The sequence below is a fragment of the Oxyura jamaicensis genome, chromosome 8 (assembly GCF_011077185.1).
Source record: "Oxyura jamaicensis isolate SHBP4307 breed ruddy duck chromosome 8, BPBGC_Ojam_1.0, whole genome shotgun sequence".
Classification (NCBI taxonomy): Eukaryota; Metazoa; Chordata; class Aves; order Anseriformes; family Anatidae; genus Oxyura; species Oxyura jamaicensis.
This window is the reverse complement of record NC_048900.1, coordinates 17,418,734-17,437,926: the sequence shown is the minus strand read 5'-3', so window position 1 is coordinate 17,437,926 and position 19,193 is coordinate 17,418,734. Positions and strand designations below refer to the sequence as shown.

Genomic DNA, 19,193 nt, shown 5'->3' with positions numbered 1-19,193 from the left:
GTACAGCAGCTTCAGTATTTTTGTACTGGGCCCAGTTCTGAGGTACAGCGTCCAGGGAAGTGAGAGCTCATACAGCAGACTGGCTGGGTATCTGAAGTAGACTTCACAGCCAGGACTTGTTATGAAGATGATGACAGCCTTTACTCCCGTAAATATTGTCTGGAGAACCAACAGAAATACACAGAGTTGACTGGGACCACTGCAAGGGAAAGCCATCTGGCAGCAGCTGGGTTTCTGCTTCCTCTACAGCAAAAGGACATACAAATTGCCCTGTCACCACTCATCCCCAAGTGGGTCACTGGGACTGCAAGACAACAGAATTAGGCTTTTGATGTTTTTCCAGTGATAGATGGCTTTCTTGTTCCTGGGGCAACAAAGCTTCCCAGCAAAGTGTGGAGAGAAGGAAAAAAATAATAATAATAAAAATAAAAAATAAAATCAAAACCACTAGTACTAATTTCCTACTGTAGTGTTTAAAATACAGTTGAGATTTCTGACTTTCATTGACATTTTTCTGCCTGTAACTGATTTTTTCCATTCTTCTGTGTATGAGAATGTTGTGCTTTTTGATTTGCCTCATTTCATACAACCAAACAGCTACCATTCAGATTTCCCATAGATTTCACAGAGATATCTGAGCTATCCTTATATAAAATATTCCTATTAAACTAGATTGCTTTACAATATTGGTGCTTCATATGAATACTCATAAAAAGCTGCTTGCTACATTATCACTAGCTATGCAATTATGTGGCAGTTACTACTGTTAGCATGGGCAGGATGAGTTGTGGTTTATACACTGATTTATTGATATAAAGTATGTGCTTAATTAACAAGTATTTATGTCCAGACAGTAGCTTTGTTAAATACAGGGTAATCACCAGGATAAAAAGGAGCACAACAAAACAAGTAGGGCAGGAAATTCTAAGTGAAGTGGATATAATTCACATGCAGGAAGATTTGCTTGAGCAATTCAGTCTTGCACACCACAGGAAGAAAGAAAGAAAGAAGGCAGGCAGGCAGGCAGAAAGGTACCCCTGGCCTTGCATTGCAGTGACCTTTCTTTTTTAGCCTCATCTGAGGAGGATACACTTCCAGTCATCTTACTGGAGATTCACATGCTTAGGAAAAAGATTGAATAATGTTTATTGTGTAGAAAGGATCCTAGCATAATAATGCTGGGTATTTGCAAAATGTGTTCATAAACTGTACTGATGAGTTAAAATGCTGTAACTCAACGCAGGAGTGAGCTTTCTACTAACGCTGCATCACACAGAACAGGCAGAGGGAGCACAGTTTCCTAAAGAGAAGTCAGTTGTAAAACCCCCAAGGTGAAGGCAGTGCAAGCGCAAGGCCTTTATTAGAAAGAATCCAAGAGCTGGTACTCCTTGTCCATCTCTGAAAATGCTCCAATTTACTACAATGGCAAATCCAGTGTAAAACAGGAGAAGCAGAGTATGTAATTTATCATATAAATGCTCTTATTAAACCTTCCCTTACCTATGGTAAATATTTCTCTTTTCTTATTTTAAGAAGCTGTAAAAAGGACATTCTTAGTCACCCTTGCTCAGCTTTGTTTTCATTGAAATTCCCACTATATCATCAATAAAATGCAATCAAAAAGTTTTAAGGGATTCTCCAACAGCACAAAACCAAGGGTCTGTGCCATTCTCCCTCACAGACTTGCCTCAAGGGAGCTGTGTTGCTGATTCAGCATTGTGTACCTGCCGGGCTTCCTAACTCGTGTGCTGATTCTGAAACCCAGAGCTTTTGCAAACGATTTAGCACATCTATGGACCCTGTTTTCTACCTTGCAAGAGTCTACCCAGGTAACTGCATGGATCACAAATCAAGGCTGACTGGCTCCTGTGTTCTGACCTAGTACTTAAACATGCACTTCAACTTCAGTACATTAGGAATGAGTGCCAGATTGGTACACGACGCTCTGGCATATTCTTGCCACAGGTTTTCTGCCTGCCTTCCCACACCTGCTTGTCACCAGTGCTAACTTTGGCCTTTTGTCTAGGCTTTACACAGGATTTCAGAGCAACATGGAAATGCTTGGCCATGCAAAGAACCCTGGCAGGTCAGAAGGGGGCCATGAGGAAGACATGGCAAGGCTCTTGGATGACCTTCCCAGCTGGTACATGAATTGAAGAGAGAAGCTTCACTGCTGGACTTGGTGGGTGGATTGGGGAATCTTTCTGGGAACTTTTCCTCGTGCTTCCATAAAATGCCCAAGGAGTGAGGGGAGAGCAGGAGGATGGGTACTCAGCAGTTGATGCTGAGCATCAAGGTAAGTGGCAAAACTCCGTGCAAGCAAGTCAGAATAGACTGGAGTGAAAAAGACCCCATCTTTACCTGAGGAAAGAGTTTTCTAGGAACAAAGTGTTGGAAAGACAAAGCCAGGGCCAGTAATGAAGACTTCTCTTTCTGGGTGCACAGCGGATGCCAGTGACTGTGGAAAGGACCCTGAGGTACTTTTAGTTCCCAGGATGACCAGGAGGACCAGTGCCATATGGGTGTGGTGTGTATGTGATAAAAGACTGTTCTAAGTGTAGCATGGACACAGGGGTATTCAGAGTAGACAGGAAAGTGGAAGGTACTTTTGAGATACTACTGCATCCATGAGTGCAGCTCCAAATGTCTGCTCCTGCAAGGTGATTGTACTCAAGGAGGAAAGGGGAATGAGCTCAGAAAATTGAAAGCTTATTATGGGGTGTCTAAAAGGCATTGGTCACCCAGACAGTAAGTGGTTCCTAACCACTGATGGGGGGGAGAGCGTGGCCCAGGCCTTCTGACCGGAGAAGGCTGAGTGTGGAGGTGGCTGCATGCAGGCTTGGGGCAGATCAGCCTCTGTGGCCTGGAAGGTCCCTTCCCAGTCCTGCATTGCTCGGAAGGAAATGATGCAAAGGGGATTTCTAGACTATTTTTAGACTGCTGTTATTAATAGGCTAGAAATAACTGTAAACTAGTTTGGGTGATAAGCACCCAGTGTAAACCCCTGCCACTTCCACACCTATGACAGGAATCACTTAGAAGCAATGCAGCTCTCCCCACACCTCGACTCCTCGACAATGTCTCTGGTGCCAGAGGCTCTGCCAGAAACCACATCTCAGGCTCTGGACAGCAGGTGCCAGTGGCAGGACCAGGCCCAACACGCCTGTCCACCCTTGCAGTGGCAGCGGGACTTCAGCTCCCGGCAGCCCCCGTGGCTGCCAGCGGGCAGTAAGGTCAGGCCTGCCTGCAGGCTGCAGCCTCCTCCTTGCTGCCGCAGCAGGTGCCAGGCCCCCACTTCTGTGCCTGGGGCATCTCCGAGCCCCGTGTGCTCCTTGCTGACAGAGAGAGACGTGTTGTACACGGGCACATTGCCCACTCTGTACTGTGCGAGGCTAGTTTACGTAGGAGAGCGTTCCTGGCATCCCTCTGCCTGAAAGCAGAAAAGTCCTTCACTGTTTTTAACTTTCCCAATGAACGTGTTTAGCCATATTTTTACATAGGATGAATAAGGGTCTAAAGGGCTTTGTTTTGCTCTGGGTGAGCTGGAATTTGATGTCTGTGGCACTTTCCCATGTGATGTATTTGTCTGCATGTCCTGCTGTCACTGCCAGGGACACCAAAAAAAATGTTTTCAGCAGAAAACTGGCATTTTCCAATACCCAGGAGACAGAAACAACCAGTTTCCAATAATCCACACCTAGTTGTGTGTATGAAATGGCAGATACTGAGAGCTACGCAGGGCTGACCCCTCGGGCCCATTCGGCACAGCTCTGGTTTCACTTCATTCTCACATGGCCTGGAAATAGCTTTTGCCAGAAGTTGGATGCAGGTAATCAGACAAAATCCCTAATTCAGTTTCCTGCATGGTCTCCCTCCAAATATAATCTCACTTTAATTAAGTCACATTACTCCAATGAATGAAAATGCAAGCCACAAATTGTGTTCCACATTGAATTTTTTCCACAGCCTGTTTTCTTAAAATTCCTCTCTGCTGTTCAAGGTCTTTTAGATGGAACATGTACGCTGTGAGCCTCACGTCAAATACTCTAAGGATTAATTGAAGAACATGATGGAAGGAATGGGAGAGTGTGAGTAAAAGGAATGGTTTATATTTGTATCTTCAAATGTCAGTTCGTTACCAAAGTTAGAAATCAGCTGATGTAGAAAACTCATTATGGCCTCATTTAGAATGCTTATTTCTCAAGAAACAAAAAAGAATTGCCATGTGTGACTTGCCCAAGACAAATATGCCAGATTTTACCGTATGCACTGGGATGTGAAGTAAAGACCATTTTCTTTAGGGTGCAGTATGTTTAATACTTTATATAACTTGTTTATCTGCATTTATTTAAAGTTCAAAGCAGTGAAGACTCACACTTACTAGTTTTCAATGCAGCTATCAATATTCATCACTTTATTTGCATAGTTTTTATGTATTTTGGTTATTCATTTGGCAGCATGTAAGTTAAGGCAAAATGAAATGCTATGGGGGGGGGGGGGTCATGTCTACAGCCCTTTGTGCTAAACTAGACTTTTCCTGTGTTTTTTTTGTGCTTGTAGCTCTGTCCTGCTAACAGTTTGGTGGCTCAGATCCCTATTCACAAGTGCAGCCAGGATGCACTTGACTGCTTTTGGGGGTGAGACAGGCATGCAGTGTCTGGGACAGCCCTGCACGCCCATTTGGCCAGCCAGCAGGCTGTCTGTCAGTGCAATGGTGGCACTTGTGTCACAGAGCCCAGACCTGCTTTGCAGGGAGCAGGCTGAAGTCAGCTGTTGGTTCTGCACGAAGCCCCAGGTACTCTGTAATGCCCCCCTTTCCTCCAAGCAAACAGCAAGGATGTGACTGGGAGTGGTGTGATTAGAAATGACATTCTGCAAGTGAAACATTCACAAATCTGTACAGAACCTGTTAAGGATGGTCATTGATAAATGGTCTCTGCATCTGAGCTGTGGCTCGGGCACTGCTCTGCAAAGCTATCGTGAGGGCAAGGCAGGGTACGTTGCTTGGTATTGCCCGCTGGATTTCCCAAGCACTGGTAGCCTGTCATCCGTGCCACGCTTGTATACCATTAGAAGGTGCATACCTGAATCAACAGAAATTTGTGAGAATAAATAAAAAATGAGTGTATTACAGGGAAAAAGAGCAATTGCTGGAGAAAATTACCAACATTAGTTTAATCTCTGTGTGAAAATTTATGCCCAGTAGTCCAGCCTTCGCCATTTGTAGGCACTTGGAGTTGCACCTCGCTGTACGACGGCTCCCCTGGGAATCCGTGAGTCTCCTCGCGAAGTGCGGTGCTTACAGGGGAGAGCCGCGGCCCTTCTTCGGGCATCCTTGTCTGCACCTCCTCTCTGCCCGGGGTCCCCGCCGTGCCACGGCTGCGGTGGCCGGGCCGTGCTGTCCTTTGTCACCTCTCTTTCCCCCCACCCTGACCCCGCGACGCTCCGCTTCCAGAGGAAGCCCAGCACCCTCCGTCCACCCGGCAGGCCGCCGATCTCCTTCCTGACAGGAATTTGAAGCCCTTCTTCTGCCCGCGGGTAGGCGCGGCGCCTTTAACGCGGCCGCCATGTCGCGGGCGGCGGCCGCTGCGGGCCGCGTGTGGCGGCGGCGTGAGGCGGGCCGGGAGCCAGGCGGGGCCGCCGCCCGGTGTCACCCGGAGCCGCCTCCCAGCGCCCCGCTGCCGGCGGGGGGGCGGCCGGGGGCGGCAGGGGGTGGGGGGGGGGGGGGCGCTCCGCCGGGCCGGAGCAACGCGTAGCGATGCTTTGGTTTAGTGGCTCCTAGGTAGGTGTCTCCGTCTTCGCTTCCCCCGGCCGGGATCCCCGACGACGCCGGCGGGAGGGCTCGGAGATGCTCCCAAAATGGTGCGCGGAGCCCTCCCCGCCGGCAGCGGGGCAGCGCCGGGAGCCCCCCGCGGTCCGGGAGCGGGCGGGGAGCCCCGGCCGGGCGGGGGCAGCCGTGGGCGGCGGGGCCGCGGCTGTCAGCCCGCGGTCACCTCGGGTGAACCGGGCGAGTTCCTCGGGCAGCGGCACGGGGAGAGCCCCCGCCATCAGTTCGTCACTGCCTCCCTCCTCGGTGCTTTTTGTGCCGGTGCCTGTGTAATAAAGGGTCCTTTCTTTTCTTTTTTTTGTTGAACGGTGTTAATTGCTATCGGCTGTGTTTGCAAAGTTGTGGCTGAAGAGCATGGTTTCCCTGTTGGGTACTTCCCCGAGCGCTGTGACATTTCGCCGGCGTCCATTAGCGCGACAGCAGGAGCGTCCTGAGTCCTTGGTTAGTTCTTTGGTGCTCCCTGAAACAGAAATGTCTTCTCTGAGAACAGAAAGGAAAGGCTGGGGTCGTTTCTGCCTGTTCCTTGGCGCGGTGGAAAACGCTGTGCAGTGAAAGCACTCCTGCACGACACGAGGAGGGAAACAAACGGGGTTGTCTCCTGTGTCCTTTGTACGGTCCTTTCCTTTTCAGAGTTCAGCGTACCCACAGAAGAAGCTGTGCTAGTGCAGGAAGGATGGTCTTACGGATAAGGTACGGAATTAGGCCTCAGGAGTTTTGGACTCGAACTGTAACTCGGCTTTCCAGCTTTGTGTGTGACTTGGGTAGAAATCACGATGCTCATCTGTGCCTCAGGTTGCCCGTTTGTAAAACAAAGACATGGATTTCAAACCTCACTAGGGAAAGGACTGTACACCAATTTGGGATGCTCAGCACAGCAGGGTGACTCAAGGCATCGTAAGCACATTTGGGCTCTAGCTACGTACGTACTGCAGGTCAATCTCGCTATATGTAGTTTACATCAAAATTTTATTAGCTTAAAAAAATGAAATGTGACATTACTTTCCTTGATTTTCAGGCATGAAACATTTCTTGTGTTAAAAGCACAGGTAAACTTTTCCTAGTTCGTTAGCTACTGCCAGCTTGGCCAGGCTTCTGACAAAAGTAGTCTTTGACAGTGCTTTTGCTCTCAGGTGGAAACAGTTGTGTCTCTGTATACTGCTTGTTTCTGTTAACGTCATGTTGCGCTTTTCATACCACCAATAATTAAATATGGCTTTTTCCCCTCCTGTTGATAGTTGCTGAAGAAATCTCCTCCCCATGCTAACTGTTGACATGGAAAACAAGGAAAATGGCTCTCTGGATGTCAAAAAGTAAGTGATTCCGTAGTGTTCAGTTTATGTAAACAGCACATCAGTTTTCATTGTAGTTTTTCATTGATTTGATGTGGTTGGCAAGGGTGGGGAATCTCCATCTTTGTTTCAAACCTTCTGTATTCTCAATTACTTTTATTTCTGCTTTGAAATTGAAGAATCTCAGGCACTGATGTAATTAAAAGTGGTATGTGGGAGGACTGTATAGCAATGGAGAGATGCAGAAACTAGTAAGTTGGGAGTATCCCTTTTTCCATTGATTTCTCATTTCAACCAGAGATCAGAGCAAGCGATAGCACTGTAACCAGTACTCTACCTTTGCTCATCTGACAGTTTTTATGGGGGAAGCTCTTTTCACCATCTTGTGTGACTGAAACGGTGAAACTCCTGAGGAAGGACTTGAAAAAGTCAAAGCGGGAAACGATGCCCGAGGGAGTCCTTGTACTTCCAGCTAGTGGCTTTTACAGAACCAATGCCTGATGGGGAGAAGTGTCCCATGTGGAATATGTCTACTCTCTTTCTCTTTGAAAGAGGTGTGCACATTTCTCTGCTGACTACCCAGCCACCCTGAGCTGAGAAGTAGTAGCAACAGCACGTGTCTTTGGTTTCAGTTCTGAAAACAGATATTTTAAACTGTTTGCTGAAGAAACCCTGAACTGCTAGGTTACTACTACAGACCTAGGGTGGAAATAAGACAAAGACATGGTGTGCACTGCTCTACAATTTTCTTCAGTGTGGTGGACTGCAAGCTAAGGGATGGGAACTGTTTTAGAGGCATTTCCATATTCCTAAAGGTCAGCATTTTTTCAGTTAGGATTATTAGTCCTAATCTAAGTTACGGCCTGAAAAGTGTATTTCTGTGTGGAAAAAATGGCTGGGCTGTGTTAGGCTTATAGATGCTGCGGTGATATGTAACACAAAGGAACTAGAGAGAGTTTGTCATCTGTCCTCTCAGACTGCAATGCTTTACGCAGCTGCACCTCATTCTTCTCCTTCATATCTCTTTGCTAGGGGCCTAGCAAAAATATGACAATGCTTAGGTTCCCTGGCATTAAATAATATAAGCAGTAGTAATAATAATGGTCACTTCAGAATGCTGTTGAAACACCTTATTATGTCACAGCATCAAAAGATCTGCTGGTGGCCATTAATATTGGTATCCTTCCTCTTCATTTGAGACATTGCCTACACCACACCAATACAAAATGCACTACCCTATTTAGTGACTATGTGTAGGTTATACTGTGTGTGTGTCCCTCAGAAGCCACCTTCAGATACTTGTTTTTCTTCTACAACCCGGACTCCATGGCAGGTGGGAGAAGGGCAGCAGTCAAAGCAAGGACCGTTTACATTTAATCGTTTTCCCCCGAGGCTTGCGTGATAAAGATTCAGCTACTAATTGCAGTGGTGTTTCTTTTTTTTTTTTAAAACTGATGGTGATTGTAATTAAACTGATCAGAAGCCGTGGTTTCTGAATGAAATTATATAGTAGTGTGTGTGTGCATATCTACAAAGGAGGTATTTGGCACTTTTCTGAAGTTGTTATAAATAGATTGGATAAAATCTGTTCACAGCTATGTCCTTTCAGGCCTTGCTGCTTTTGCCACATGATGGCAATAAAGCCACAGGGACAGTAGTGAAAAGCAGACAAGCCAAATCTTTATTCGTTATTCGTACAACTAGTATTTGGTTATAAAGCCTAAAATGCCAGTCGTCTTAAGGCATTACAGCATCCAGGATGCCTGGCATAAGTTGGTGTATGGCTGAGCCATGTCTGTTATATATTCCCTTTTCTTGTCTAAAGAATCCAGCCATGCACACTGGCAGGGCAAGAAGGAGGCTGTCTAGAAGCCAAATGAGCATCTGTGCGAGTAGATGGGTTAAAATCCAGCCAGTCTCCAACAGTCTGCCACATGCCATGCCTCTCCTTGAGGGAGGAACTTGCAATTATTTCCTGAGATTAGTTAATGACGAAGGTGGTGCCCTTGAAGCCATTGCAGTTGGGCCTGGGATGGGGCTGGACCAAGCTGCATGTTCCCTAGCAGTAAAAGAAGAGCTTTGTGAAAATCAGTACATTTGGGCTGAACTACAGAATTGTGGGAGGGACCATATTTAGCTGGAAATGAACATGCTTTGGGAAGTAAACAAAATACAGTTGGGAGGTATTTTTTACAGGTCAAGTCTTTCATTTGCTGTTTAAGAATAATTCAATTCAACATCTCTTAGGATTTTTATTTTTTTTAATAGTGAGCTTTGGGGATTTAGTTTGTTTGTCTTTAAGTAGAAGATGAGTCATTTCAAGTGGTAGTTTACATATTGGGGGAACTGCAGAGATTTAAGTACAGTGCTGCTTCCACAAATACCTGTAGTTTTTTTTCTGCTGTTTTTATGGCATTTTGCTTCTTAGGTCTCAGAATGTGTACAACACTAACATCTTCATTGATTTTAAAAAATAAATAAATAAATAAAAAGGAGAAGAAAGAAAAAAAAAAAAAGTGTTGCTCTAATAAGCTGGCCAGATAGTCTCACTTTAAATTTTGCTGAGTGTTGCCTTTCTCTATTCCCAATCAGCAGAGCAATTCATGAAGTAAGTCATTATGTGATGAGCAAGAGTAAGAAACTCTGGCCTTTTGCTCCTTGCTCTGAAATACGTGTATATCCTATGTGATAAGTGAAAGAAACTGCTTTTAAAAGGCCAACTGCAGCATACAGTGCGATTCATAGTTATTTAGAAAGTCTCTAGATTTGTCCAAAGATAAATCAAAAACAAATTTTGGAGAATATTCTATATTGAGCAATTGCTAGTACCTCTCATTTCTTGTTTTACAAGGTAAAGATGGTTTCCAGTAGTTTTTATCTGTGTTACAAGAAAGCACAATCTCATCTTGGAAAAGAGTAACCTGCAAACCACAATTCTTTATAAATACTTGGTAGTTGAGAACAGCCTGCAGTCTTGAAAGATAATACACTTCGGACATGGTAGTCTTAGTTCTCCAGCTGCAAAGGCAGCACACTTAACAGGAAAAGATCCTGGCTGACTACCTTTGGCTGCTGTGAATATTCATGTACTTTCTTCTTTTCTGAAGGGAGAGAGGTACAGAAAGGTACAGAGGAACAGAACAGGAGTGCCTGTTCTGTATAGGAGTGGTGGGAGGTGTGTTGAAAGGTACTTTTCCTGGAGTTACAGAGAAGAAGGGAATGTACATGGGTTGTCTGTAAAGAAGCAGCAGATACTATAGATACTTAGTGATTACTTGTCTGGATTTCTGTTTTGCAGTTCAGTAGAAAATGGAAGACCTCCAGATCCTGCTGACTGGGCTGTTATTGATGTTGTGAATTATTTCAGAACAGCTGGATTTGAAGAACAAGCCAATGCTTTCCAAGAACAGGTAGATCTGCTAGGAAACACCCTGGCACAGTGGAGATCTGCTGTTAGCTCTTGACATGCAGAGATACCTCTCTAGACGGCACTAGTAAGGCATACTGAAAGCTGGCATTGAAGTTGCATTGTGAAAAAAATGCAGAATATAGAGGAGTAGCAGAGAAGAAATTTATACAATTCTCCAAAGCATACAAAGTCTTACCTGATGCCAAAAAAAAAAAAATCAGAATGACAATGACAAATCTATGGAAGCAGTTTTAATGGGAAAACCAAAAAGAGGTGGAAAAAGTAAAGCTTACAATAAACACAGAGATGCGATATACTTGAATATATATTCACACATACCCAGATAAGCATAGAGAATCAGCTTTCTATTAAATGAAAGCCTTAGATGATCTAATTCCCAGCATTTATAGAATCCACAGGGAACCTTGTGGAAGAAGAAGGGAAGGGAAATCAGTGCTGTCTGTTCTTGGAGTTTGTCCTGCTCCAGGTACTGGATTTACTTCATTTGGATCTCTCCAAGGCTGTTCTTACTCCACAGCGTCATTGAACAGCAGTTGAAAAGGCAGCTTCAGAGCAGTCATATGAATGAGCAAAATACTCAGTGGTGTCAGAATTCCCACAAAAAGAATTGTGACAAATGGAAATGAGAAAATAGAAACTGTTTTTAACCATTAACATTTTCAGCAGTGGAAGAAGGCACCTGCTATATTGTGTAAAAAGTTATTGGAAACCTTATTTTTTTAGAAATACTGTCACACTGTGCTCCTTGGGAGGGATTAGCAGTTGTCTCAGTGAGATTTTACAGAAATTTCACTTTCAGCTGATGTTTGATTATGTTGTGCTTTTTTATTGTATTTAATATTTTTAAATTTTATCAAATCATGAGAAAGATCAATGGACAAATTACTGTTGAACTCTTTTATGTCTTCCTTTTTTTCATGTTCAGTTGTAACCAATGGTGTGATTTCTGACATTCTGAATACAACATTTAATATTTGTAAGGAAGATACTGCGGTGGGATAAATTAATGTATAGTATATATTACTTACAAAAATACAAATTTTGTCAATATATAATCATGGACAACAACAGTGTATGCAAGCATCTGAACTTGTTGTTGGCTACTGATACCAAACTGAAAATCTATTAATTGTTTTATTAACAGTAGAAAAGAGCAACGAAATGAAGTCCAGTGCAGGAGAATGCCATAAGGTTGAAGATTTCTTTGGGCTATGATTGACCCTGTGGGGTCTGGCGGTGTTATGAGACACCAGTCACTGCTTTGTAGGTGTAGGTCATGTCTACTGCATAGAGCACTGTGGTTGAGCTGTAGGACTGTGTAAGTAAAAGGATGGTCCTTTGTCTAAAATGAAGATGGGAGTTGTGAGGTGTGGATTCTTTCTTTCACTTTTTGACCCATGAAAAAATGGTTTACAGTTAACTTGCAAACATATGACAAAGTTTTGAGGTGGAAGAAAAAAAATACAAAACTTAGAGGATTTCTAATCTAAATAGGTCAGAAAGTCGAGGTTTGAGAGGAAAAATATATGTATATATATACAATTTAAAAGTGGAACTTAGAGGTCATTGAGACCCAGTCTGGGAAGCTGCTGCTTTTAGCCACTTCTGTTGTAAGTGGAGGAAAAGTTCCCTCAGAGTGTTGAGCTCTGCAGTTAGACCCTTTTCAAATTTTTGATTGCAGGAATCTTTTTTCCCCCACAGGAAGCATAAGAAATTGGCCCTTTAAAGCAGGCACCTGAAGTTATTAGCAGATACTGTTCAAGTTCAAACTTGAACATTGCTGTCAGTGGTAATTCTGAAATGCATTTCACTGCCTTCTCCATAAGTGTATCCTTCCCTTAATGGCTGTTAATTAGGCAAGCTGTACATGTACCTATTAATTTTAAATGGATGTACAAGGAGGGAATTTTGAAATGAGGTTGATTTGGATTTTGTGCTTAACTAACTAGCATTTATGCTTTAGTCAGCATGGGTGAGCACTTGAAAAACCAGACAGCAGAATTTAGCAGCTATAAATGTTGTTTCAGGAAATTAAAGGCTATTATTTATTTTCTCATTGATCCTCTGTAATAGTCTTCCATTTGTTGCATGATTGTTCTCAACTGTTTGATTTGTATATTGTCTTTATCAATTCTTCAATTCTTCTTACAGGAAATTGATGGCAAATCATTACTGTTGATGACAAGAAATGATGTACTGACCGGACTTTCATTAAAACTGGGGCCTGCGCTGAAAATTTATGAATATCACGTAAAACCTCTACAGACACAACATCTAAAGAACAACTCTTTATAGCAACTTGTCTAATTGGGGTCATGTTGGGCCTCAAACAGTATATAAGCAATTTGGTTTCATGTGATGGAACTTTGTAAAGAGAGAATATATTAAGAATTTAAACCAAATTAAGATATATATCCTATTGGATAGAGTTGGCAATATACTATATACTGAGTCTGAACTGAGAGAGGTGGTGTGTATTTTTTACATAGTACATGATTTTCTCTTTTAGGATTTGTCAGTGAGCATGTTGAGATAGCTGTATCACTATATCCAGAACAAAAGGGAGGTTTGTCATTCTCATTTTTGAGCCAGACGTGTTCTTGATTTCATAAATTAAAATACCAAAAAATAAATATATATATATATATATATATAAATAAATAAAGTTTACATGCGTCTTTGGGAGAGAGAAACCAATAGAAGTAGGTTTTGGTTTACATTAAAGACCTACTAAAGTTATTACTACTTGTAATTCTGGGATGGGACTGACACTTGCCAACTCACCCTTTTTTGCAGAGGGTCCTATTTTGACCTTATTAAGGTTTATTTGTGGTATGCTGCAATGTTTAAAGCTGTACATAAAACTAACATAACCCCTTCGATAGCAGAAGGTGTTGCTGACAAGTGAAACTGGGTTGTGTATTTTTTGCTGTCCTTTAAATTTTCAGCTTGTTTTCACTTGTTTTTAATAGTAGTTCTATGTATAGTTGATTTTGAAAAGTTTGTGTTGCTTTGCAAACAAAAAAAAACATTTTATTCTTTTTTTTAATTTATGATAACTTGTTTTCTAACGTTAGGCAGAAGGTTGTAAAAAAAAAAAGTGAAATTCTGCACATTTTTAATATTGTCTGTCATTGGTGTTGTAATGGTCGATTATTTTCTTTTAATGCTTTACGTAACGGTTTGAATACTTGTTTTAAAAACTGAAAGAAGCTGTCTTGTCACCATACATCTCTGTTAAAAGAGAGTCTTGTTCAAACTGTTTGTACCAGTTCCCTATTTGATAGGTTGCTTGCTATATCCCAATAAAGCATTGCTTATGTTTGGATTCAGTTTACTTCACAGATTTGTTTTACTTTCTCAGTTTATTTGTTGTGGTATACTGGAGTACTTGTCTTTTTTCATTGCCCCATTAAAATGATACAAAAAACTTCTTAATGTTCAATGCTCTTCTGATTACTTTTAACACCACCTACTGAGACACTTAAAGATTTCAGTATTTTTGCTTTTTCTTATCCAGTGTTGCATACTGCTGAAGGAGAGAATTTGAAGCACTGGTCACGTTCACCAGTAACATCCGAGCTTTTGTTCCCGTTGTCTAGAGCTGTCAGTGGTACAGAGGTGCCACACTTGGCACTGGTACAGCAGGGCAAATTAGCCTGCAGTGCCTGGAAGAGAACCCACAGATGGTGCTAAGCACTGTCCAGGATCCTCATCTTCCCTGGCCCAGAGAGCTTGGTGTTGACCCCTAAAATGGGCCGTGGGGTTACATCAGTGAGGCTGAGCAAAAGAACTTGGGAAGGAGGAAATTACCAGGAGAGCGTGGTGTAAGTAGAAATGGTGTGGGAGGCAATGGTGAGGGGATGCAGCTCAGAAGGGAGAAAGTAGTAAGAGTGTGGTGGTATCAGCCCGGTGGGGACAGGAGAAGCTCCTGCCTAGTGGTGGACCTGCCTTCGCTTCTGATTTGGCCAAGTGCAAGGTGGCTGTGGATGCTGCAGTGGTAAGGGAGCTGCTTGTGATTTCTGGTATTGAGGTTTGAGAGGGGATAACACCACGTGTATATCTGCACTACAGGTAAAGCTCACGGTATGCGATGTGATACTTACACTGTACATCATCATACTTTCTTGTATGGTTTCTAAGCTTTACACTGTACAAAATACGTATTTAGGATTTTAGATGCATGGTAGAATATTGGGGTGCATTAACTGTTTCTCTTCCCTTGTACTGTGCTGTGTACTGTAGGTATCGGTCTGTTAGCAACAGGTATATAAGTTGCAGCCTGAATTTTGCTTGCAACTTAATTTTTGGTAGCATCCAGTGATACCTACTGAGAGTAGGGATCTTCTGGAAGACTTTGTTCAAATAGAGAGAATCATCCCTGCCTTGGGGTGTTTTCAGGTACAGGCTGTATCAGGCTGGTTAGAGGCTGCAACTGAAAAATTATATATGAAACTCCTAAATATTTTAATGAAGAATTAGATCAGTTTATGAAAAGGATTACGTGAAGCAGCTGCCCCTAGCAGTCTGGAGATTCCTACTGGCCCTGTATTTGTGGAATTATTGTTGGAGTGAAATACATAATGCTATGTTACTGAAAGATGAACTGAATTTTCTCTTTTTCTACATTTGCATTTTTGGGGTGTGATTGACGCATTTTGGAGATCTGGGGATGATGTAGAATTGAAAGTGAAAGATGTTCATTCCATTAGGAAGTAAAAATCTTCACTGTACAGCTGTGAGGGCTCATCTGGTGATTACTGAGTACTGTGTTTTCCTTTTAATGCATTTTACTGTGCAAATGAATTAGATTCAAAAACATCTAGATTGTACTCCTCTTTTGATCAGCACTGCTTACTCATTCATACAAGCAGAGGCATAACAGAAAGCTCACTGCAGGCATGAAAGGCAATTTGGAGGATGTTACTCGGAACTGTGTTTTTTTTTACTGTCTGATCTTTATTGTAGTTTCCTACTGTTCTCTGAGGTTTCTAATGCTGCCATTTCCTTTGTGCAGGTGACTGTCCTGTTTTTTTCTGTTACATTCTCCTTGCTGTTTCTGGGAGAGAAAAAAGCTTTTAAAAAGAGAATGGAGAGTCTGAAAGAAGAAGTCAAAGCCAGATTATTTTTAGCTACCATTCCTCTTGCTGAAAACACAGCTGCTGTAAAGATGGGGAAGCAGCTGATGGGCATTGCTGGATACCATGTCAACACTGCAGTTCTAATAGTGGCAGAGCTATGCAGGAGTCCAGTTTAAAAGCCAATGCTGTGTTTTGGGTGGTGGTTAAGCTGCCAGGTGTCTGTCTGCTCAGCTGATACTGATGTGAGAGTGACAATGGTCTCAATGCTGCAGGTCTCCTTGCTTTCACACTGAACGCGCAATTTAGAAAGTGTCCTCCCTCTCCTAGAGGCAGCTCAAAGGAGCAAAGCAGCAGTCAGCTCCCCTGCCCTACTACCAGCCAGCACAAGAACAGAGGGCGTGCTGCAGCCGAGGTCCTCCTGTTTACTGTCCTGCCTCTTGACCATTTTCTCTTCTGAAGCTGTACGCACACAGTGCATAGCACCTTCTCTTTGCACCCAAGTACGGCACTAGGTACCACACACAGCGTGTAAGGTAACCACCAGCGAAGCATGAAGGCTGTGCTTGGGCCTGTCCACCAAGGTCATTTTCTCAACCCAGAGAAAACAGTTCTGCTTGCTGATCTCTCCTGTCTTTGTGTTCAACTGTTCCCTTTAAAGTAGTTTGTTCTAATGTGCTCCGCTTTTTTTTTAATCAGTTAGTAGAAGTTCTCCTCTCTTACAATTACAGGACAAGGCTTAGCAGCTGTAGCGAAGGGAGTAGCTACCACACATCACTCCTGCATAGGGATGGCCCAGGCAAAATGTCACCTTAGGCCCTTGCTGTCAGTAGTTACTTGCTGAATGACCCTTTCCTGCTTTTCTCAATGTATTCACCATCTACCACATCCCTTACCAGCTCCTCTTTTCAAAACTCAACATGTACTTGGTCTGTTACCTGTAACGCTCTTCCTCCATACACTGTCTTACTAAAGTAAACAAGAAGTTATTTGAAAAGCAGAGGGTCCTACTTTATGTGAATCTAGGGAAGCCACAACCTTATTTATCATTTTCTTATGCCAATATTTTATAAAGTAACCCTAAATTATTGAAAATTTGGAGGCTGAGACTGAGCAGGACCAGAAAAACATCTCCCTTTTTCTCCTTTCCTGTTCTTTACTTCCAAGTCAAAACAGCAGTTTCTTCCCTTACAGGAATGGGTTTTGGCTCAAAAGTAGTGTGGGAAGTAAATTGGCTGTAGGTATGCATGTGAAGAGCGTAACCATACATGGCTCAGCAGGAAGCAGGATGAACGGAGCAGTTATTGAGAAGGGTCTGCTCTACTCTCACCTCCACCTCAGGGACAGTTGCAAAGGATTGTCTTTGTCCTTCTAGCAGAACAAGAGGACTTGGTGTTTGGGGATGTCAGCCTGGAGAGCCCATCCTTGTTGCACTCCATCTCACTGGAGGCCTCCACACACCTTCACCTCTGAGTGCAGCCTGAAGTTGCTCGGTTGCAACAGCAGCTTCCCCTAGGGGCTTGCAGAGGGCAGTGGCTGTTGTTAGCTCACTGACAGCCTGCGAGGGCAGTCTCCATGGGAATAATGGGCAGGCAGATTTAACAAGTAGCTTTAATTTGTGTTGAGAAAGGCTGTGTTCTTTAAATATACTAATGTAACAATGTCATTAAGCCCTTTTTTTTGCTTAGCCCCTATAATTAGGGAATTGTTGGATTTAGTGATGTTTGGATCCCAGCTGCATGTTCAGTTTCCTCCCAGAATAACATTAGCTAGTAGACACTGTAAATTTGGGGAACGTGGCTAACATCAAACACCTGGAGAGCCCGAAGGGGCCACCATGGTGACTGTAAGCAGCCCTTAATCTCCGTGCAAGAGTTTCATCACTATCGAAGGCTGCTGGTGAGTACTGGAGACCACTGTTGTATTTATGTGCTGCACCCACGAGTATCTTTAATAAAGAAACAATCAGCAGTTGTAACTGCTGTATCAGCAGTTGATCTGCTGATAAGATAGCAACAAATGCCTTGGATTTGGCAGGCTTACACTCATCTCGTGATGTTCTTTTCACCTTTTCAATTGATTGCTATAATCCAGCTGCCTCTCTATAAACACTCTGCAATACTCGGTATGCTGAGGACGCCCCTGACTTTGCATCAGTTGAATTGTATGAAAAGTGGGGGGAAGCCTCTTCAGTGGTTTCTGATTCAAATTTAATGTTGCATTGTCTTATACTGCTGGATTGCAGCAGGAGGGAGCAAAGATGAGGGACCACATAACTGATACTGTGTTCCAGCAGGTGGACAAAGCACAGGGAGAAGTGTGGAAGTGGGTTTGTGTTTGAATGCAACAACCCTGTTTCACAAGGATACTCCTCTTCTACCCCCTCCTCTCTTTTGTATAAACACTACATGCCAGTTTGCCCAGGCCTCTGGAAATGTGTGTAACCTAGAAGACTCAGAAATATCGGAGGAGTTTTTTCGTTACTTAGATCAGCTCAGTTCAACTTAGAATCAGGGTTCTATATTCCTGGTAAAAAGCAATTAAAAAAAAACAAAAAAAACTTTTAAAGAATAAAAAATAGTAACTGCAATAGTTAATAAAGACTGTCAGGTTTAAATGTGTATTAGAAAGCAGTTGGATTGAATATAGAGAGAGAATAATACAGCCAGTGAAGACAGCTCATTTGTACTGCTCCTGACAGTGACATTTCATCTCTGTTTTAGATGCTGGTTAATGAGTTTTGTTACTGCATTTTATCTTCATGTGATGCTGTTTAAGCATGGAACATGATCAGCAGCTGAGGAGGATTGTGGTTGGACTGTCTGGGCACCTGTCAGAATTGAACAGAAAGAGGATGTGAAAGGATCAGACGCTGAAACAATAGGAAGTTGTTTGTGTATTTGAAATGCCCTGTGTCTTGGTAGGAGCCTGAGGGCCGCTCATGACAGGAACCAACCACGCGCACACAAAATTATCTCAAAACTATGTGAAGTCCATCGTGGAGACCAAATCGAAAGAAAATAAGAATTTGGCCAGGGTTCAGGCCCAAGCAGCATGGCTAAGTCGAATTTTCAGGAATGATTTATCCCATGGTGACCTGAATCTATTTGCCATGTGGAAGATTCGGGCTCCTTCCAATTGCCCAAGTGCTGACGCTGGAAGGAAAATGCCCACACGCATGACTCAGGTTTGCAGTACTGGATGGGGCTCTGCTCCTCCTGTCTGTGGAGGTCTATAGAAACCACATTGCAGGAGTGTACATGTGTACGTGGAGCCACAGAAAAGTCTAAATCAACAATTGGTTGCTTCTTTGCGTCCTCATTCTGCCATGAAGTTTAATTGATTACTACTTTATAAGCCTGCAGATGAAGCACAATGTAATGTGCAATGTAATGCCTGTAATGACAGGCAACCTTCCACCCAGTGCAACATGCTTCTCACCAGGTGGAAAGAAAATGGTTTGTGAACAGCAGAATAACTGATCTGCTTTGCTTAGGAAGAGGTAAAGATTGAAATGTTCAGTAAGATCTTTTTTCTTATGTTTTTAACAATTGCTAGTGAGCTGTCGT

The 19,193-nt window shown here is 43.1% G+C and overlaps 1 protein-coding gene across 4 annotated transcripts; it reads left to right on the top strand.

Moving 5' to 3' along the window:
• The first annotated feature begins 5,631 nt into the window (after positions 1-5,631).
• On the top strand, positions 5,632-13,888 carry SAMD13 (sterile alpha motif domain containing 13). 4 transcript variants are annotated; one of them, XM_035333674.1, is made up of 5 exons: positions 5,632-5,782; positions 6,458-6,517; positions 7,063-7,137; positions 10,415-10,526; positions 12,698-13,888. In XM_035333674.1, exons 3-5 carry the CDS (start codon positions 7,085-7,087, stop codon positions 12,839-12,841), a joined length of 309 nt encoding a protein of 102 aa, XP_035189565.1. In that variant the 5' UTR covers positions 5,632-5,782; positions 6,458-6,517; positions 7,063-7,084; the 3' UTR covers positions 12,842-13,888. The 4 variants fall into 4 exon arrangements, with proteins under 4 accessions (XP_035189565.1, XP_035189567.1, XP_035189566.1 ...); XM_035333675.1 differs by lacking the exon at positions 5,632-5,782 and adding an exon at positions 5,803-6,268; XM_035333676.1 differs by lacking the exon at positions 6,458-6,517 and having other exon boundaries at positions 5,716-5,782.
• The last annotated feature ends 5,305 nt before the right edge of the window (positions 13,889-19,193 follow it).